The 21,833-nt window shown below is 43.3% G+C and overlaps 3 protein-coding genes across 4 annotated transcripts; 1 reads left to right on the plus strand and 2 right to left on the minus strand.

The window, feature by feature from the left end:
• Positions 1–558: 558 nt before the first annotated feature.
• tmco6 (transmembrane and coiled-coil domains 6) lies at positions 559–6,119 on the minus strand. The gene is made up of 13 exons (XM_062524398.1): positions 5,750–6,119; positions 5,534–5,655; positions 5,311–5,420; positions 4,902–5,085; positions 4,304–4,408; positions 3,895–3,986; positions 3,691–3,807; positions 3,279–3,393; positions 2,720–2,903; positions 2,219–2,313; positions 1,770–1,937; positions 1,291–1,410; positions 559–942 (listed from the first exon to the last, which is right to left on the minus strand). The coding sequence occupies exons 1-13, from the start codon at positions 5,838–5,840 to the stop codon at positions 931–933; spliced, it is 1,515 nt and encodes a 504-aa protein (XP_062380382.1). The 5' UTR covers positions 5,841–6,119; the 3' UTR covers positions 559–930.
• A 110-nt stretch (positions 6,120–6,229) lies between these two features.
• Positions 6,230–11,451, minus strand: tcof1 (treacle ribosome biogenesis factor 1). 2 transcript variants are annotated; one of them, XM_062524955.1, is made up of 9 exons: positions 11,224–11,451; positions 11,024–11,079; positions 10,858–10,933; positions 10,369–10,456; positions 10,089–10,141; positions 9,620–9,821; positions 7,871–9,313; positions 7,570–7,670; positions 6,230–7,187 (listed from the first exon to the last, which is right to left on the minus strand). In XM_062524955.1, exons 1-9 carry the CDS (start codon positions 11,338–11,340, stop codon positions 7,128–7,130), a joined length of 2,196 nt encoding a protein of 731 aa, XP_062380939.1. In that variant the 5' UTR covers positions 11,341–11,451; the 3' UTR covers positions 6,230–7,127. The 2 variants fall into 2 exon arrangements, with proteins under 2 accessions (XP_062380939.1, XP_062380937.1); XM_062524953.1 differs by having other exon boundaries at positions 10,089–10,162.
• Positions 11,452–11,731: 280 nt separating this feature from the next.
• On the plus strand, positions 11,732–15,146 carry LOC134068946 (THAP domain-containing protein 2-like). Its single transcript, XM_062524768.1, has 6 exons — positions 11,732–11,914; positions 12,097–12,289; positions 12,498–12,632; positions 12,821–12,934; positions 13,050–13,268; positions 13,957–15,146. Exons 1-5 carry the CDS (start codon positions 11,835–11,837, stop codon positions 13,260–13,262), a joined length of 735 nt encoding a protein of 244 aa, XP_062380752.1. The 5' UTR covers positions 11,732–11,834; the 3' UTR covers positions 13,263–13,268; positions 13,957–15,146.
• Positions 15,147–21,833: the final 6,687 nt, after the last annotated feature.

Here is a 21,833-nt window from a genome sequence, read left to right on the forward strand (position 1 = left end):
TCAGTGCTGCATGGTATTGGCAAGGATCCTTGATTAATAAATAATACAGTCATTGGTCTCTATTTTTCTTGGAATGTACATTTTTGATGTGGAATTGTAGTTTTCTGAGAGTTGCAAATTTACGCTTGCCGGTCTTTTTAACAGTCGACTTCATGGCAGCGCTGCCTCACCTAACCCTAACCCAAACAGCTTGAATGAATTTCCTAAATTGCAGTGACAGAACATGGCTTCTGAGCAGCAAGGTGAAAATAGACATTCTAGATACTACTATTCAATCAATTTGTGAAGTTTCTGCTTTTGTTTTCCTCTGTTCTGTTCACCATGGGATCAAGTGAAGATGCTTTATTGAACTTATGAGGTGTCATTCATACGAGCTAAATGAATTTATGGCACTTATGGTAGTAAATCATTTATGACCCCCAATCTTACAGTAGGCAGACCATTCATAAGTTGCTTCACAAAAGTATAAATCTCCACCGGACACAATAATGTTCTTTATCTGTTTATTACAAAACAAAGAGAGATTTCAATATAATTTCCATTCAGTTTATAGATAATTTTCTTTAGCTGCCAGTTCAATGTTAGCATCAGTAGGCATGAAAAAGCACAACAGCTACAATAAGTCATTTTATTTTATTTTATTATTATTATTAAAACATTACCAAAATGTAAAGCAGTTTGTCCTCTAAAATGCATTCATTTGTGGATTGTGGTTGTGGATGTTCCTTTAACAAGTTCATGATCATTGATAAATAATAATTTATACACCAGAGAGAATATCATTATTGAAATGTTTAAAAAGCACATCATGTAATGTGATAAATATTATATAATTTACCATGTAAACATTACTCATTGGGTTGAGTTTTTCGATGAAGATGAATGCAGGAAGATGTTTTTACTGGGACATTGTGGATGCTTTTGAATATCCTACCCATCCACCTTGGAAACAAGAGAAAAGGATATAGTAAAATGGCTGTACTTGGCCACTCTCTCTTTTTCTCTTATAATTCACTCTCTCTCTTTTTCTCTTATAATTCTTAATAGCATTCAAACTGCACACAGTCTCTTAGCATGTGCATGACAGTATGATAGAGGGTCTTTGTGTGCTACACACACACACACACACACACACACACACACACACACACACACACACACACACACACACACAGTGAGTGTGCCTACATCAAGGATATTGTGTGTTTATGTGTGTGTGTGTGTGTATATATGTGTGTGTGTGTGTGTGTGTGTGTGTGTGTGTGTGTGTGTGTGTGTGTGTGTACCTACCACTGGCTGAGGCAGCTGATCTATGATGCAGGCTGCTCGCAGACGGAGGGACTCTTCACTGTTGAACAACATCATTTCCAGCACTGACACACCCTTCAGCTGGATAAACTCCTCTGCCACCTAACCCAACCCCAGAAATGAAAACCTCATCAAAGAAGGACAAACCGGGCAGTTAAAGTCTTTCCTTAAAGTCTGTAACTCCCAGAAGAAGGCACGTAGCCGAAACACATTGGAGTTTTTAGAAGGTTTAGAAGACCAAGACATAATAATAAAAAAGTTTAAAACTCTTTCAAATGAGAGTGCCTTGGAGTGTCTTTGGTTTTTGACAAAGAGCACCTCTAACTTTACCAAACTTTAGAGTCCAGGAAGCGCTCCTCTACCCCCTTCAGTTGTTAAACTAAATTCAAATTGTGTCCTGTTCGCTCCGGTTTGGATGATGACCAATGCAGAACTGGATGCTGATTGGCTGTCTGACCTACCCGTGGACTGCTGGCCACCAGCATATGGAGAACCTCCAAGGTCAAGGTCACAACCTCCGCCTCCGCCATCTTGAGTGTGGCACAAAGGGCGGGGAGCAGCCCTGCCTGTACCAGCTGCAGGCAGAACGCAGTCCGCTTATGTGCCACATTACCCAGAGTCCTCAGCACCTGCGCAGGACAGGGAGAGGAAGTAACATGTCTCCCTCAGCTCATGGACTATGCTGAACAAAATGGCTCAAAATGAAGCTGGGTTACAGTTGATGATGAGCATTTCCCTGTCTCATGCTGTGAAACTTTGTCTAAGAGTGCATGTGTGTCATTGTCGGTGTGCGAAGTGAAATATGCAGTATGCATAACACGCATCTGATGTTCCCTAAATCCACTCACAGAACACTAGTAGCGTGTGCGTTGCATATTGCAACTGTGCATAATATGCGAGGCTCCCTCACCATGCTGTTGATCCCCTGTGAGAAGGGCATGAGCTGAATGAGCACTGGAACCAAACCACTGCACAGCACGGCAGAACACCACACCGCAGAGTCCGCTAGAGGAGGAACAAGGAGACAATAAGACATGTACTGCAGAGCAGAACAGGCGAGTAGACTACTGAATAGGTACTGAAGAGTAAAAAGTTAAATGATGACTCGGCAAAATGTGACACCTGAGCCAACCCCAGGTGGTCCTAGTTATACAGCCACCCACCCGACCCTGACTCAAGGCTGGCCCCCACCGGACATGGCGTTCAGCGGTGTGGGCTTGACACGCAAAATAATTTTAGAACAGTTTTCTAACCCTGTGCGGCTGCCGCGTAGGCAGACGTTTCTAGTGGGCTTTGCTCCGTTAAAAAAACAATTCTAACTTTTTCCTTGTCGCATCGCGCCACCGCCGTGTCCGGTGGGCGCCGGCTTTCAGACATGAAGGAAAATAGGAAGCGAAAGGGAAGGCCTTACCAGTGAGGTTGTTGAGAACCCAGAGGCCTTCTCTGGCCAGGGCTGGGTGTGTGTGCAGGAAGCTTTGGGCAAACACGCATAGTGCCGACAGGAGACGACAGTCGCTGACGCGCACTCCTGCCTCCTCGTACGCATCACCTCGGGCGAGCAGGTTTCCCAGGCAACGCAGCAGGGGCCAAATAAGCTGGGGGGGGAGGAGAATTTACAAATTCCATGCAAAAACTTAAAAGCATGATTATGCAAAACACACGGACACCAAAAAAGTCATCTGTTTATGCTAAATTTGCTAAAAAAGAAGAATTCATAATATTCACTCTACCAATTTAAAAGTATAATGCAAAGTTAAAACAACATCAGTGCATTTGAAGTGTCGGCTGGAGTAATTGCTTAGAGCAAAAGATTCATTAGTGTGCTCAGCCAGCAAGCTTGTGCACGCATGCAGACACACACACACTCCTCAAGTTGAACAAAGCAAAAATTATACACTTGCACACACACACACGCGCGCACGCACACACGCACACACGCACGCACACAGAAACAAACAAGGACCACTTACAAGCTCCAAACCCTCCATAGACTCTCCGTGAGCCACAGCTCTCCCTAGAGTCACCAGCAGGGAACTGCATTGTAATAGAGCACCCTGATTCACCAGCATGGAGGAGTGCGTCTCACTGAAGTAAGGAAAAGAAACAGCCCTAAAAATATACCCATTTAGGATTCACTTTCTAAATGCATTAGACCTACATTTAACCAACATTAGAGCCAGCTCCTCTGTGGACGTTTTTGTCTATAATTCATTCAATTTACATTGGTATTCTATCTTAGGTGATAGCTGATCATGCACTGGTAACATACACACACAAATAGACACAGACAGACAGACAGACACATACACACACACACACACACACACATACACACACACACACACACACAAACACACACAAACACAGTGTTCAAGGCCTTACCTGCAGCTCAGATAGTGCAGACACCAGGCACATTCAATGGCTGCCCCTATGCCATACTCAGGATCAGAGTTCAACCCTGCCATAAGGTAAGAGGTCAGGCCAGAGGTCAATACCAACCTGAGGACCAATCACAGCAGAATGCGTGGAATGAGCGTGTGAATATTATTTACCATTATGGATCATTTGCAATCACAACCAACTTACGGTACAATCTTCTGCTCAGCGTCTTTGGCCTGTAGAAGCTGAGAGAGCGTGAAGGCAACGGCTTCCAGCACTGCCAGAGTGCCACTGTGATTCTGTATGGACAGAGAGAGAGGGAGAGAGAGAGAGAGAGAGAGAGAGAGAGAGAGAGATAAAGAGACTACCTCAGACATGGAGAACTTACATCATAACATCCATACACACAGCAGAATCTAAAATATGGGTCCCATTAATGGGAGAAAGTTGGGGAACAATGCAACTTGACTATTGCATTCCATTGTTACTTTAATACCATAGACTGAGTAATAATATACATTTGAATGTACTATTCCAGAACTGTTTGTGTGCAGTGTGTACTCTGTGTACTGCATCAGTTCGGCCGGATGGCTACAGATGTCGACGGGGGGTTCACCTGGACACACTGAGCCAGTGCCGGGATGATCCCTTGTGCCAACAGCTTGTCTCTGATCACCTCGTTCTCAGGACACAGATTTCCCAGAGTATAGAGACACAACTCCTGGTGGAGGAGAGGATCGAGGAGGAGAAAAAGAGCAAACAGAAACAGAAGAGACAGAGGAATCGAAAGTGAGGTATAACATTAGCCTGGTCCTACCAAACTCTCCTAGTACATTCATAATGTACAGAGTCTGCAGAGTCTGCCAAGCATGAACTTCCTTGAGCGGGGTACTCTGTTGATGTTTAAAACTATTGGATCTGCCCAGAGCCACTCAGATCTGCCATAATCAATCACTAACGTTTGGTTGAGACGCTTTGGTCTGTTTGTTGATTGGACTTCCACATTTTTGTCTTGAGAAAACCCGCGAATATACAGCAGACCCAGATGATATACTGAAGGGAAATGATAACTGAGTGGAAGTATGTAGGATGGCGCAGACAGGCTATGGCAACGTAGGTAAAATAAAGAATATTTATCCACTGTTTTACATGCATATATTGACTCAAACAATTGTACAGATGAGAACAGCAGAGCTATCAGACAAGTCTCTCACCGTGAACTTGGCACTCTGTCCAGAGAGGTAGGTGAGCAGGTAGGGAGTGGTGAGCAGACAGGCCATCCCGACCTCAGTGTACGGAGAGTGGGAGAGTGTGTGCAGACATTTCCCTGCCTCCACACGACACTGAGCATCTAGTCCAGAGAGCAGACCCACCACCACACGCATGCTGTTCTCCAGTCTACACAGACAGAATACAAACACACACAGAAATTATAAATCAAAAGGTCGCCTGGATATCTGACACGTTCTTTGGGCTTGTGGACACCGGATGGATGAAAGGCAGACTTTTCACAATACTGAGGGATTTCGCTCTGTGTGTGTGTGTGTGTGTGTGTGTGTGTGTGTGTGTGTGTGTGTGTGTGTGTGTGTGTGTGTGTGTGTGTGTGTGTGTGTGTGTAGCTACCGGATGAAGATAAGCTGGAGGTTGGTGTCTTTGAGTGCTCTCCTGAGCTCCCTGAACTGGGAGGCCTTCTTCTCTCCTCCCCCCTGCAGTCCACGCAACAGCTCGACCATCTAAATGTGCATCCATGTTCATACACACAAACACACACAGCTGAAGACTTTGAATAAGTTTAAGGGTGGTAGGCTAACCTAGTCCTAAGAGCAGCACTCTATCCATAAATCACCTGGTCGCCAGTGAGCGTGGTGTGCGTATCCATCGGTCCTTCCTCCTCACACTCATCTTCATCCTCATGCAGCAGGAGCCGCTTGCTCACGAGCTGTCGGTCTCTCCGGGCTTGTCGTAGTGCTGTGAGTCAGAGGATGATTTTACAGAGACGTCAGAAACAAGGCTATTCGGCCCTAAGTAGGCTAATGGGTAAACAGTTGGCTTGGTCACTAACCTTTCTCTTGTTCTCGCCGCTTCAATTTGAACTCCTCGACCCCACTGTTTTGGAGTCGGGCTTTATGTTGCACTGTTTTCAACCTCCACATTTTAATGTCGCTGGTTTACAAGTATGCTGTTTCGCTATCAGATGATATTGTAAGATAAACGTTACTTGCGAGTAACGTCAACGGTATTCAAAAAAGTAGCCGACATTCGATCCAGATATATGGCACTGGTAGCAAACAGAAATCAGTAGAACTCCATCATCAGAGAAGGAAATAATAACGCTGTCATCCACAAATTTAACTTTGTACACATTCGGCTTAACATGTTAGCTGCACTAAAATTGTTACACATCGCTTGACAGCATCAAACTTCGCATCAAATGTTTTGACATACTTCTTCGGATTTCTTTTTAGTCGCCCCACTTGTCATCATAGGACATAACAGCGCCACCTATCGAAAAGGAGGATATATCGACAAGAGATTATTTTTTTTATCAAAAGGTTTATTAAAATCCTGTTCTTGTTGAAACCTTGAGAAACAACATGTAAAAATATTATTTTAAACTCTGACTTCATACAATGATAGTTATCAAACAAGCAGGCACTCTTTTCACAAAGTAAAATGTTTGTGTCACAATTCTTTTCCATATACAGTCCTGTTTTCTTTAAAACCATTGCCTTACAACATAACAGGCTCTTTCAACACCTCGATCCTCAGACTAATTCCCAGTGATCTATAAAGAATGACGGGTGGCAACAATAGTCTATCCAGTGTTCTTTATAGATCAGTGGGAATGAGCTGCAGGACCAAGGAAGGAAGGGAGGGAGGATAGATAAAAAGCCGAATGAGAAGAGCCCAATGTACAGTATGTGGACGCTGACCATTACTAGAGTGTGAATATAAACACATGGCTGATGTAAGCTATTCTGTTCTAGTCTAATCTGCGCTAGACTGTCAGTTGTCTTTTCCAGCTCTCACCACCACATCTCACTTCAGGTGTATTTCCCTGATTGTGCATGATCCTTAATTGGTGCCACAAAAATAAAAAGACATAACACTGGATTTACAAAACTACATATTTTAAAACATATAAAAAGGGTTTGATAAAAAAAAACCTATAAAGACAGTACAAGTATGTCTTCCTTTCTTCTTTGCTTCTTTCTTCGAGAAGGGAATCCCTTCTGCTTTTTGTCTTTAAAACTTTTTTTTTTTTCCCTTTCTCAGAGAGAGTCTGTGTGGACGGATGGGCATCTCGAGGCTCCTTCAGGGCTCTCGGAGCCTCCAAAGAGGTGCCCTCCAAAGCGGATGGCCATCAGTAAGGGGCAGCCTCGGCTGGACATCGTCCCGTCCTCTGGCGTACCTGTCCTGGGGCGTATCTGTCCTGGGGCTCAGGGCTGCTCAGGTAGATCTGTGACGGGCTGGTTACTCAGTAACTTCTTCTTTTTCTTCTGTGAAGAAAAACAACAGAGCAGAGCATGATCAGAAAAAGAAATAAATACATTAAAAAGTAAACATGTCATTGGTACACATGGACTTATTTGCACTACCAACTTGACACACACCCCTTACTGGATCACAGTACAAATCCTCAGTACATTCATGCGCATCTTTATCTTAGTATTTAGTATTTTACTGGTCTTATTAGTCATGTTGATTGGTTGATTTGCTGTTGTTGTTGTTGTTGTTGATCATCCTGTTTACATTGTAGTGTACAGTATGTTGTGTATGGTGTCTTAAGCAGCTGGGACCTTGAATCTGAATTGAAATCAATAAAATATCGATCTATCTATCTATGTACACACACGTCTTTTGATAGGTAAAACAGGTTACCTTTTTAGGAACGGCCTCCTCCTCGGGTGGAGCTGACGGGGTCGACGGCACCGAGGTCACTTCCTCCTGTTCTCTCTCCTTGTCTTTGTCCTTCTTTTTTTCTGCACAAAATGTTGAGTTTAGCTTACATAACACATACTTCATACGTTCACTCATACTTTACCGATAGCTTCAAATGTTTAAAAGCACTTAAAGCCTTCAGTAGTTTGAATCCTCCTAGAGAGGGATGAGCGTTACAGTTGAGAAACATATGACATTAGGCTCCACAGAACTGGACCTGAGGTAGTGAACTACTACTTACTCTTCTTTTTCTCAACCGTGGGTTCCAAAGTGGTCACAGTGACCAGCGACTCCAGTGCAGTGGGTGGCTCTGTTTCTGCAACACTCTGTTGGCTTTGCTCCTCGCTCCTCTCTTCCGCTTCATCTTTATTCTTCTTTCTCTTCTTTTTTTTCTTTAGCTCTGAGGGGACCTCTTGAGGTGCTGGCTCCTCAACAACAACCTCCTCGACAGCAATTTCTTTCTCCTTTTTCCTCTTCTTGTGCTTCTTCTTCTCCACAGGAGGATCAGAGGATGGAGTCTCACTCTCCTCTCGGGGAGCACTGACGAGTTCATCGCCTTTCAGTTGGATCTCAGTATTTTGAACTTCTAGGGAACCTTCAGTTGTATTGTCTGTAGAAGAGGTTTTATGAGTCTTTGACTTTTTACGTTTTGTGTTGCTAGTGTTAGCACTCTCTTCAGCTGGTGTGACTGTTTCTTTGTTTTTCTTTAAAGGGGTATCTGCATTGTGACCTTCAGTAGAATCTGTGCTCTTACTATCGGTCGCTGCAGTCTTAGTTTTACTTTTTTTGGAGGTCTTAGCTGGTGTTGAAAATGAGCTGCCATTTTGCTCAACTGAGACAGGTGCTGTCTTGCCGTCAACAGTAGAATTTGTCACCGTACCGTCTTCTGGAAGGGTTGTGCCTTTACGGTCTTTTGAGGGGGTCTTGTCTTTGCCAGCTTTTGAAGTCTTCTCTGGGTTTTCAACTTCTGTCGAATTAGCTGCTGCACTATCTTTAGAAGGGGTGTTAGGTGTCTTATGTTTCTTAGCCTTTGAGGGTGTTGTACTACTTTCAACTGCTGTATTGGTTTTGCTGCTGTTTAAATTTGTTTTTACAGTTTCTGTGGTAGAAGGAGACACATTTTCTGGTAATGAGGTTATAGTTGAACCGTCTTTAGAAGGGGTCGTCTTGGGAGTCTTCCGCTTGTGGGGTTTTGTCTTCGGGCTTTGATCAGCTGCAGCAGTCTCCGCATTGTCTACCTCACTGTAAATGGTGGCTTTTGTTTCTTTAGAGGGGGTCTTGAGATTCTTTTCTTTCTGCGATTTTTTAGAGGTCTTACCATTTTGGTCAGCTGTTGCAGTCTCCGTGATCTTAGCTTCTGAAGTACCGTTATGAGACATGGCTTTAGTAGTCTTGACCTTCGCCGACTTTGATGGATCCTTCTTAGTTTTATTCGTTTTTGTCTTGTTGGCCTCTTGAACCTTTTTTGTTTTCTTGTCATCAGATGGGCTCTTGACCGTCTTTGATTTAGCTGCTTTTGACAGGGAGTTCTTCTGGGATCCTGTTGGTTTTGAAGGGGTCTTCTTCACTGAGCTAGTTGTTTTAGAGATCTTTGCCGCCGGTTTCTTTCTGGGTGTCTTTTTGCCATTTGATGGACTCTTGGAGTTTACTGAGGTGATCGCTTCCATCCTTGCAATATCAGCGTCTGTTAAAATTGACATGACAAATCACACACACAAACAAGTACAATTAAATACACAAACCATTTTTCAAACACTAGTAAATGTTAGTGACCTTCCTCTTTCTACCCCCCTCTCCTTCAATGACGTCCCACTGACGTGTGCTCTTTAAAGGAAATGGGGAGGATGGTACTCTACAGAACATCATCAAAAGGAAGCGAGATTTTCTCTCTTGATACATCACTAGGAAATTCCCTTATTTCCGTAGTCCAAGCAAAGTCGACTTTCTTGTCATCTCTCTATCTCTCCTCAACTGTCTCTCTGTCTAGTACCTGACAGTTCCAAAGCAAGTTTCTTCCATTTCTCCACGTCCAGACTGCTGTCGGAGTCTGACCCATCTGCGTCTGTAGTGGAAGTAGTAGGAATAGAGGAAACTGTGGAAGCTGCCTCTGGTTCAGAGCTTTTCTTTCTCCTCTTGGCTTTTGGGGCTGGAGGATCCGTCTTCTCCTTCCGTTTTGCTGGTTTCCCTGCACCCTGAGTAGGACAAGGGGAGATATCAAATCAAACAATACATAAGCATAAGTATACTTTCTTGATCTTGTGAGGGAAATTTGGTCTGCATTTATCCCAATTTGTGAATTAGTGAACACACACAGCACGCAGTGAACACACAGTGAGGTGCAGCACACACTAACCCAGAGCAGTGAGCTGCCTGCCCAACAGTGCCAAATAGCTGCAAACAGGCTCCAGCGAGGATATCACAGTATCACCACAATAACAGTAACCTTGAAGAAAGCATACCTGTGTGTTCTTCTTAGAAGGTGCCGTGCTGTCTTTCTTACTGGCTTTCTTTCCTTTGGGTTGAGATGGTGATGCTATTCATCAGTAACAACAAATCAGATCACCATATCAGAGTTTAAGTGCAAAATTCAACAGCAGTGAATTAACAACAGTTGACATTTTAGTTCACCTTAGCTACATGGTGCGGTAATGAATACACTCAATACTAAAGATTGTGTTAGGCCATAGACCTTCAATATTGCAAGCCTGCTCACAAATAATATACAATATACAAACCCACCAGTAGAGGGACCCGTTTGTGCATCTGTGTTGGTGACTGAAGTTGCTGTTGTATTGGTCTTGGAGGATTTTACCAGTGGAACCGATCTCTGGAGGCAGCAATGGAACACACACACACACACACACACACACACACACAGTATGTGTGTACAGTAATACTGTAAATATACAACATAATAATGAACACTCAATATTGATGACAACAGGCTGTTGAAGTTGCTGCTGTAGTTGGACTAAGCTTAGGTGCAGCTGGACGACTGGATATGACAGTTACAACCATAACCTAATGTCATACATACACACAAATGTCTGGGGTGATGCATAGCCGCACAAAAGCAGGAAACCAACCCAATTATCATTTATAACACAAGCATTATATCTGAGCTGTCATGTGGACAGATGTTGCATGCATGTTATAGCTGTCTACACTCTAGCTCATGCAGGCATTTCCCTGTCTGATCTGAGATGCAGGGGCAACTGCTTAGGCTACCTGGGTCTCCTCGTCGTCACTGGAACTTGCTGTACTGCTGGAAGCTTCAGCAGCCTTACTTCCGCTCTGCAAACCCCTGAGTCCAAAACAGAGTCCAAAGCGTGAAAGCACGACAAATAATGTATGGAAGAAAAGTATTGTTTGTTAAGCACTGTCTATTACTCACGCGGTCCATTTGTTATAAATATCATGTAAGGACGTGTTTGCCACACCTTCCTCCCCCTGCAACATGTCCACAAACCACTTGATTAGACAAATAAACATGAAGCGCTGTAAACAGCACTTGAAACAATGTTACCGTCTACGGCCCTGAAACAAAAACAATGTGTCAATGTTTTGGCAAGAAAAGGAGTAGCCTATGGAAACCTTAGGAATATGCTTTTTGAGCACGTTGGCTGCTTTCTCGTATCCGTTGTCCTTCAAATGCCGGTAGATTAAGTTAACCAATGCGTCACTAACAGCAGGTTTATCCAAAGAAGCCATATTTAAAATAATAAGAAGTTGTGGCTGAAATGTCAAGCCTATTCTGTGAAAACCGAAACTACATTAGTACGTTCATGTTGCTTCAAATCCCACGTTGCTAAACTTTAACCTTCGAACCGAAGGCGCCATTATGCCCCTACAACGCCATGCATGCTGGGTAATGAAGTCGTTTGCACACTGTAAAGAACACTAATCGAAGTGTAATCTAAAAACCACAGAAGAAGAAGAAGTGTAATCTGATACTGCCGAACTACAAAGTTGGAAGATATTTTAGATATCCTGTAGATGTCGCCTTGCGCGTAGATATGATAGACATAAATGAAAAGATATTAATAGTAGAAAACATTTCGGTTCTAGTTCTTGCCGCATCCCAGAATGCTTCTCCGGCGCCGCCATCTTAGTACAGGATTTCGATCATAGACGTATTCTTCCCATGTCTTCTACTGCTTATGCCATAAACTAATCTCTGGCCCGCTTGCTGACCATTACAAAAGATGCCAGACTTCTGTGCTGCCTTTGGATGTTCCAATGAAAGGAATGAGAAAACTAAACAACAAGGAATAACATTTCACAGGTGAGCATTTTTTTGTAGCCTACAAACACGCAACAACAGTGCATGGTCGATGGCCCTGATACGAAGTTAACTGAAGCAACGTTAGCAAAGTTTTGTCAGGCGAAGCTATTTGTATCTTTAAAGGAAAGTCCCCTTGGTTGCACTAACGTTACAAAAGTAAAATGTATTTGTTTTGTTTGTAGATTTCCCAATGACAAACTGAGGCGAAATGCATGGCAAGCAGCAGTGAGGAGGAAGCTGTTTGAACCAACACACCGTACAGTGCTCTGCAGTTTTCATTTTAAACCTGAGGATTTTGACAGGACTGGACAGACAGTTCGTATCAGGGAAGGAGTGATACCATCCATTTTTAAGTTTCCTGATCGTCGTTCCAAAGTTAGTGCTACGACATTTTCTTGTTTAGTCTAAATATGTTCATGCTCACTGTCCATGTGTTGACTTAATAATAATGATATTATAACAATAATATTCCTAATAATAGGCTAATAATAGTGGTTACGGAAATTTGATGGAGCCCATAGAGCTCTTTTACAGCAAAGCCCTGATGACTTAATTTGCATTTTCACCACCCATGTCACTTTAGATACCTGGTGGTAAGCCTACATCCCGGACAATCAGGACATCAAACCAGGCAGCAAAAGAAATTCCAGGTTCACAGTCAGGCACTGTCAGAGGACTTGGAGAACTTGACCTCAGTAGGCCTGAAGAGTCAGTCTCAGTGAGTTAACTATTTCTCTATGTTTCAAACACCTTTGTTGGATGCTGGACTGATGTTAAAGTTTATAAGTGTGGAGAGTGGAGACTTGATCTTAGGCCTATGCTTTTGACTCAGTCAAAGCAAAACTGAATCTCAGGAGAAGGTGGAAAAGACGGGACTTAAGAATTTAAAATGCCCTTTTCCTCTAGCTACCTAGTACAGCCAGGTCAAGCAGGACATCAAAGGCAGAAGTTCCATCTCCACAGTCCCACACATTTGTGCGAGGACTTCGACCAGTTGACCTCAGTGAGGAGTCAATCTTAGTAAGTGAAATAATGTTGGTTTTAATCGTTGTTGAATGCTGAGCTGATGTTACAGTGACGTTTATAAAAGTCAGGAAGCTTGGTTTAAGTTCTTGAAAATTTAAATATTTTTCAGGATCATGATTATGCCTTGGACCCAGCTAAAGCAAAACAGAAGTTAGCTGAGTATCAGGAGGAGGTGGAGAAATTACGACGGCACTTAAGAAATGCCAGGGACAGGGAAAGAAGACTTAAGAAGACTGTGAATGTGCTGTTAAAGAATTTAAAAGGCAAAAAGATCTTAACAAAGGCACTGCTGAAAAATGTGAGGACTTCCTATCAGAGATGAGTGAAGGTAATGTATTAATGTTTTTTTTTTTTTTTTTTTTTTTAAGCTCATAATTAGGCCTACTACAACATTATTATGGTGGGCTGAGTTATATGCATGCAAATTCACCTCTCACCACAATTCACCTGCGGCATGCTGGCACTCCTCCAATACACCAGCCCTATGGCTATAGCCCAAGTGTCGGTTTTCATGTAGTTCAGGTTTTTATTGTATATGGTGGTCAGTCAAAAAATGCATAATCCAAATTGCAGCAACATTGGGTGACGGCCGTAGTGTGAGTACGCCCTTAGTCACATGTGATGTGTGTGCATATACTGCTTCAGTCAGGGACACTTGGAGCTCTCTTTTTTTAATTCCATCATCAGGGCCTAAAATAGGAGCAGGTGCTAAAGTGTTAAAATGAAATTGTTGAGAGAAAACAAAATTGTTCTACAGGAAATACAGGAAATTCTTAAGAAATGCTTACCTGAAATAACTGTGTTAATAATATCAGTACAACATACTTGTAATATTTACCTGATGGTGGCGCTGTGAAAAACAATATTAATACATCTGTCTTCCATATCTACCAGATATAGCTATGAAAACTAAATCAGTACACATTTACCTGAAACCGACGTTAAACATGATGTGACCCTTAATCGTGTTTGAAAAATGCAGTACATGACGAAGCTATCTCTCTTATGAACTCCAGGTGGATGGAACAACAATCCAAGTGTCATGCACTTCGAGAGTGTTTTCCGGCGCATTATGGTCCACTATGGTGTTGCTCCAGGAAACGCAGGCAACGTCCAAGCACAGGATGGGCCCAGCTGTTGACATGTCATCTGTGGTACCAACTGAGGACAACACGTGACATCTGTGGTACCAACATTGCGTCCTCAAAAGTCGCTGGTGTTGTGTTAGACCATAGATAGCCACTTACAAACTAGCTTTGGGTGTCCAAGACCAACCAACCAACCAACCAAAACATCTCATGTCATAAGGCAGCACACATGTGATGTATGCCATAGCAGTTATTTGGTCTCTAAGGCTACCAGCATAATTTTGTGATGATGACTACCACCCGGACTGATCCCAAGCATAAGTACAGTATCAACTGAGCTCTGCATCCGATAGGCATCAAACATTTAATCAGCAGCACGTCAGTGCATTGTGTCTCTCAGACATGTTAGAGTTTTTAAGTGTAGGCTTTTAGCCTTTATTCAGATACGACAATGAGGAGACTGACAGGAAACGGTTGTGTGAGAAAGATGAGGTGGGATCGGGAAGTGACTCGGGCCGGACTCAAACCCAGACCCCCTGTGGGCACTCATGGAGATACATTTGCAAATTATTTTGCAACAAAATAACTTCACCTCAAAAGCCACTGTGTTATTGCCAAGTGCCTGCACGTTGTAGGCTAATTTCCTTTAAAAATTAAAGATGTATATCATTTTCATCATAATATGAAGGGAAATTGCTATCCCTTTTAAATTGAGTTTAATTTGTTTTCATCTGATTAAGCTTTGGGCGTTTTGAGCTTTGAACCTTTCATTTGAGAGAAACTTTTTTAATAAAACATGCTTTATGAAGTACCCCATTGTAAGGGATCTGACGTATTTTTGTAGTAGCTCCAGAAATAACTTCCCTAAACTGCGGAGACTATATGTGCATTAACTCTATTCTCTCTCATTACTATACCTCTTAAATTAAATCATGTTTGTTCAGTCACCTAGTTTCATGACAACTCTGGTCCAGCAAAGCAATTTGAAGTGTAAACATTTTTTTCCCCTCTCCAATTATCCTTGTTTAACCACAGTATGTTTTCACTTTGAGCCACATTTCTGCTGAATGCTTGAGACTTACTGCTTCATGGTGGTCTTCATGGTGCACTATTCATGTCCGTAGTTTTACACATCACTATAATGTTGACGAGGATGAGGGGGAAACATAGCCTGGGTGTTCCAATGCTGCCTTGCGTGGTGATATGATTCACGTTGCTAAGGCAGCATGGAAACTACCGCTCTAATCTTTGCCTCAGATATAGGGGACCAATCACAGAACAGGGGGGAAAGCAAGACGATGGTGAGCTATGCACAGACACATTTGATAGACATCCGTGGCGCCCAATGAACGGATCTGGGCATTTTTCCGAATGCGAGAAAACGTTTGGTTGCCAGACCAGGTCTCATTGAGAAGTGGTAGGCGCTAGCCAGTCTAGGGGAAATGAGGAATGTGTGATCCAATATGTAAGGAAGCAGCTCAGTCACACTGCTCTTCTGCTTGAGCCACAGGTTGAGATCTGGTCACTTCTCATTGATCTGTATCTCCGATTCTTGGTTTGAGTTTAAAGGTAAAAGAACAGAAAATAAAAGTAGCATTCACTATAACACACACACACACACACACACACACACACATACACACACAAACTTGCGACACTAGCAGATACCTTGTTTCTGTTCTGCTAGAGTTCCTCTCACGTTAACAGGGAAACAGGACCACAGTGGAACCCACCCACTCCTCAGACAAATAAAATACACAAGTTGAAAGCTTTTCATTCTTGGAGCCGGCCCCATCAGATAGAAGAGGCACAGGTGTGTTTGTACAAGACGGCAGAGAATGGCTAGAGAGAGAGATGTGGGAACCGTGTGTGTGCTGGATGACGTGAAGTGAAATGGAACATTCGTCATAAACTCATGTGAAGTGAGCAGATCACATTTTGTGTGCGCATCATTTGTTTGTCCTGCGTCATATGTTTGCACATATGTAGTTTTATTGAATTTCAACTGTCCTTGTGGATAAATCATTTGAATTTCCCCTTGAGGATCAATAAAGTATCTTTAAAGTATATATCTATCTACTGTATATATCTATTGGTCCTTGATGAAAGATGAAATAAGGTATTTCCAATTTTGTCAGTAATATGAACACTGCTGTGTGTGTGTTTGGAGAGAGTTGAAAGGTGGTCAGATATTACTCGAGGCTGAAAGAGTCTCATTCATTATCAGTGAAACCAGTAGGAGTGTGAGCAGCCACATGGTTCCCAGTAGCATAGAGCCAAAGGAGAGACAAGTTGGGTTGAAATGCCATCCGAGCAGTCTAGTCTAAGCACAAACATCTACTCTCTAGGTGCCTCTCATGTAAAGTTTATACGTCCTCCCTCGCTCCTCAGGCCTCGATCCTCACTGATCTACATAAAGAATGATGGGGCAGCAACAACGATAGTCTATCCCTTCGTCTATCTTTCTTTATGTAGATCAATGAGGATCGAGGCCCGAGGAGCGAGGTAGGACGTATAAACTTTACATGAGAGGCACCCTCTGTCTCTCGCCGCGCACACACACACACACACACTTTAGTATACTAAGGTCTTCCCCTGACTCAAAAGTGGTGGAATCAAGGTCTTTCCCTATCCGGTTGGTTTGAGTGTGTGGGTGTGGTGTAATGTGTGTGTGTATTTGAGTTATGTATCTGTGTGTGTGTGTGTGTGTGTGTGTGTGTGTGTGTGTGTGTGTGTGTGTGTGTGTGTGTGTGTGTGTTTCTGTGTGTGATTCACTAGAGTGTTTATTCAGGCTAAACTCATGAAGGGTGGTCTGTTCTTTCAGGAAACAAAAACCCACCTCACATTCCTCAGATCCAGCCACATGGTGTGTGTGTGTGTGCTTTGTGTTTGAGGTATGTACTTGTAACTTAAATATGAATATCTATTCCGTTGAGGGACAATCTGTGTGTGTGTGTATGTGTGTGTGTGTGTGTGTGAGAGAGAGAGAAAGAGTGTGTGTGTGTTCCTCTTTTACTTTTGTGTAGGTGATTATGGACAGGCAGTGGATTATTATTAAGGGGCCCTTTGAAAGTGACTCCATCCCTGTGCAGTGTGGAGGTCTCTCTGATACCTGAGAGTGGAGACACAGCCTCAGATAAGCATGGGCCTCAGAGTGTGGGAGAGGCCAACCTTCAGGTACCCCCTCTCTCTCTCTCTCACACACACACACACACACACACACACACACACACACTGACACACACACAGAGAGAAGGGAAAGAGGGTGCTTTTTCTCTAGCAATGCCAGGTCAACCTTCAGGTACCCCCTCTCTCTCTCACACACACACACACACACACACACACACACACACACACACACACACACAGACAGAAGGGAAAGAGCGATGCCAGGTCCTTTACTCTCTGGTTCTCTGTGTCTGTATCACTGAGCTCATAACCTTTTAAAACCTTTTACTCCCCCCTGGCCCCTCCACTGGCTAAACTTTGGTTTGGAAAAAGTCACATGGATTGGCAGCATGATTCCATTCAGAGTCAGATAATCACATGGGCAAGATAGTCTACTAATTAAATCAGGGTACATAACACACACACACACACACACACACACACACACACACACATAAACACAAGACAGACAAGAAGTCATGCTCTTTTGGAAAGCGGGGGGTAAACGTTTTACAGAGGAAAAAAGAGGGAAAGAGAGCGAGAGAAAGAGAACAGATAGAGGGCTATTGTGGGAGCTGAGGTGAGCCGGTTTACGGGAAGCATAAAAACCCAGGCAGGTGTTCACATGGCAGCCTCGTTGCCCGTCTGGCGCTCTCTGCTCAGCCAAAGCCAACATCTGGGGCAAACTGCCTGCCGCTCAGCTCTCAAACGAGCTTCATCTAATTATTTCCGCCCGTGATTATTCACTCGGCTGGGAGACGAGTGGGAGGAGAGCAGTATAAGAGAGAGAGAGAGAAAGAGAGAGAGAGGGAATGGTGAGAAAGAGTGGAAGATGGAGTGATGGGAAATGGGACAGCGGAGAGCAAGGAGGGATAGAAGGAAGAGGGTAAAGAAAGCAGAGGAAAAGGCCAGTAGGTGACTGCTGTTCCTGCTCAGGTCTGACATCTGAGCAGTGTAATTTAGTGTACTGTAGTGTGTGTGTGTGTGTGTGTGTGTGTGTGTGTGTGTGTGTGTGTGTGTGTGTGTGTGTGTGTGTGTGTGTGTGTGTGTGTGTGTGTGTGTGTGTGTGTGTGTGTGTCTGCGCGCGTGCGGTTCTACCCCATGGAATGCATATTTGCTAAAAGATTTCATCAGGATTTACTCAGGCTTTTATCTTTTTTTTGTGTGTGTGGCTTTATCGAACCTACCTGGGGCACTTGTGTGATGCAACTAAAAACGGAGGAAGCTATTTAGTAGCAACAGGTATGATTGCAAAAGCCAAACAGTCACTGAGCCAATCAATGTGTCAATCTTTGAATGGGAATTAGATGTAACACAACCTCATGTTAGCTGCAGAGCCAGCTTAGTCTCTCTCAGGTCTCATAGGACAGTAGGACAGTTCATAGAGGTCACTGCTGAGCACTGGGGACACAGCTATGTGAGCTGGGTGTGTTCATAAACCTAATGCGACACAGATTTGTTTTTCAACTGAATGTCGTCCCCCCCCCCCCCAAAATCAGACAAATAGGCTAGTTTCAAACAAGAACAAGAGCAGACCTTCAAAGTGGCAGATGAAGTATTTTACAACTTGTTGAAGCCCACATGTTCAATCTTCCCGCAGTAAAAGGAAAGGTTTGCCGATTGCGTTAAGCCTTTTTAAGTCCTAACAGGATATGTGTTTTTACCGCTTCTTAAGTGGTCTGCCAAGTAAAATATTCAGATGTTTTAACACAGCCCCAAGTTATTTATCTCCAACAGACTTGAGGAATGAATTGCCTGAAGTTTGTTTATGGTACATTTGAAATGTATTATATGACATCCCCTTGGATTGCAAACAACAAGCCACAGTCAACGGCACAGTGACATTAACTGTAAAAGAGGCAAGGAAAAATGTTATGTTATATGAATATCCAATGAAAGCTTGATACTAATGGATGAAATGGATAATATACACTACTCACAAAAAGTCAGGGATATTCGGCTTTTGGGCTGAAATTTCAGGATTTACACTGTAAATCCACTATAACCTTTACAGGCGAACTTAGTGTGACCTTCTGTGAACTTTTGAAAGTGCATGCCCAACAGTTCAATGTTTCAGTACTTTCTGAACGGAAACATTGAATTCCACCCAAAAGCCAGATATACTGAACCTAACTTGTTGTGAGTAGTGTACACAAGCTTTAAAAGGAGACATTTGTGTTGGTCTTAAATGTTATTGCTGATACACCACCAGATGCTGAAACAAAGGTTCACTTTTGGACATATTATTACTGGATGTGTGAATAAAGAAACAAACCATTTCTGGCCAAAATACCTCACCAGGCATTTCACACCCCTAACTGTTGCTATTTCAAGTAAACTGCATCAGAATCCTTCTCCATTAATACCTTGTGTAAACATATCATGGTTTTTAACACAAAATTAAAAGTATTATTTGGGACACTGTGGCATGTGTGGTATTTGGCTGTTCAGCTGCCCGGCAGCTCAGATACAGGCGCTTCAAAGCTGCTGTTGACTCTGGAGGACTGTGTTTGCTCTGCCCACTGCTGCTGCCCTGCCAGAGAGAAATAATAACGCATCGCCGCCCTGACACATCACGGCCAAGATCAGGTGCTCACAGCCCGGCATTTGGGATATGTTACGGTCAATACACAGTCATGGTCGCACACACACACACACACACACACACACACACACACGCACACACATACACGATTGCAAAACAGACAAAAACTAAAATAAACAAATTGTATGAGGGAAAGGTGTGTGTGTGTGTGTGTGTGTGTGTGTGTATGTATGTGTAGGAGTGTGTGTGTGTGTGTGTGTGTTTGCGACCATGACTGTGTATTGACCGTAACATATCCCAAATGTGTGCCTGAGTGCCTGAAGGCACACACTGTATAGGTCTGTCTACTGACATTACCCAAAAGCTCAGCAGCTTTCATGTATAGTGTAGCTTTAACCCTCTCTTTAGAGTTGGTTTAGTTTTAAATCTTATTGGGCTCATTAGCAGTACACTTAGAGCAACACAAAAGAGTTTTTCGTACCTTAAAATAATGTTTCCAAAATCATTTCAGCGGTTCATCAACTCGTAACAGGGTGAACGGCACTTCTTCATTCACTTGGTGGCCCTCTATCGGCTATAACCGGACTATGTAACCTTACCAGATTGGGTAGCGTACCTGTAGTTCGATGAAATGAAACATACCAATTTGACTTCAAGAAAGGAGTAGATCCTATGCGCTTCTGCAAACAACTGGTGCATCCACGGCAGGGGACAATCTGATCAAACTGAAGAAGGATACCGGAGCAACGCAGAGGTTTTTGAGACCTGATTTTTTAAATACAATGGTGCACAAAAAGACTAACGTTTCAATGTTGATTACATCTTCGTCAGAGTCAATTTAACTTGCTTCGATGTTGCAAAACATCATACTTTCATAAAATCATGCAACATAATCTACCTTGTCTGTGGACATCGTGCTGGATAAACAGTGCGTGTGACAGAGGAAAAGTGCTTTAGTGTTGCTTTAAAAGCCTATAATTGTACCCTATATGCATCAACTGAAAACTACTGTAAGGTTTTTGTAAACTCCTGGTGACGTCACTTCGGCCCCTCATGCAAAGTCTGACTCAGCCGTCTGGGGTGGTGGGCCAAGGGAGCATCATCTGGCCTCAGTACACTGATAGTTGAACGCACACACACCAAAAGAGTAGACTTGTTCCTCCCGAGTGTTATGACTGCCCACACATGTCAGTGTGGACACACACAAACACACACGTGGAAAGACACACTTCACACCTAAAGAGTAAATAAATTACTCATGTCCCTCCCTTGGTGTTTTTCTTACCCCCACGTATCTGTGCACATACACTAATACAAACACTCTGACACAGACGCATAAACATACGCACACACACACACACACACTCTTACTCAAAGTCTGGACGTGAAGAACCTCTGTGTGCTGCTGCCTCTCCTCGGATGACTGAGTAAAAGATTCCTGCTTCTAATGAAATACACACACAACACACACATATATAGAGACAAACACACAACTGTCATCCTGTGATCCACATCTCTGCAGACTGCTGACCGCCTCCTCTAGGAAAAACACACAAGTAAACATCAACTTCAGAGGCCGTTCCCCTTGATCCAGCTCAACTGCCCCTCTCCCTCCCTCCTTACCTCCTTTCACTTCTCTCACTTTTCTCTCATTCCGCTCATTCCTCCTCTCCTCAATCTCTCTCTCTCTCTCTCTCTTTTCTCTGCTCCCTCTTCCCATCCCTCGTTCTCTCTCTTTAATTCCTTCTCTCTTTCCCCTCTCTATCTCTATCCTCCACTCTCCCACAAATGACCTTTGATACTCTCACCTGAGGAGGGGGTCAGCGCGGTGCCGCCTGTCTCACTGGCCCGACGCTCGCCGGCTGCCTCTGGTCAACTTCCTCAGCTCTCCGTCCAAGTCCGTTTTAAGTAGGCGCCTTGTCCTCAGGCAAACCAGCACCTGCAAGCACCTCTCTTTAACATGCAAATGACTCAAAACCAAGTTGTAAAAAGGTCTTTTAAAAAATATAATCTGACCTTGGTGTTAACAGTATATTCACACAGTTCAGGGTGTGTGTGTGTGTGTGTGTGTGTGTGTGTGTGTGTGTGTGTG

The sequence above is a fragment of the Sardina pilchardus genome, chromosome 21, assembly GCF_963854185.1.
Source record: "Sardina pilchardus chromosome 21, fSarPil1.1, whole genome shotgun sequence".
NCBI classification, from domain to species: Eukaryota; Metazoa; Chordata; class Actinopteri; order Clupeiformes; family Clupeidae; genus Sardina; species Sardina pilchardus.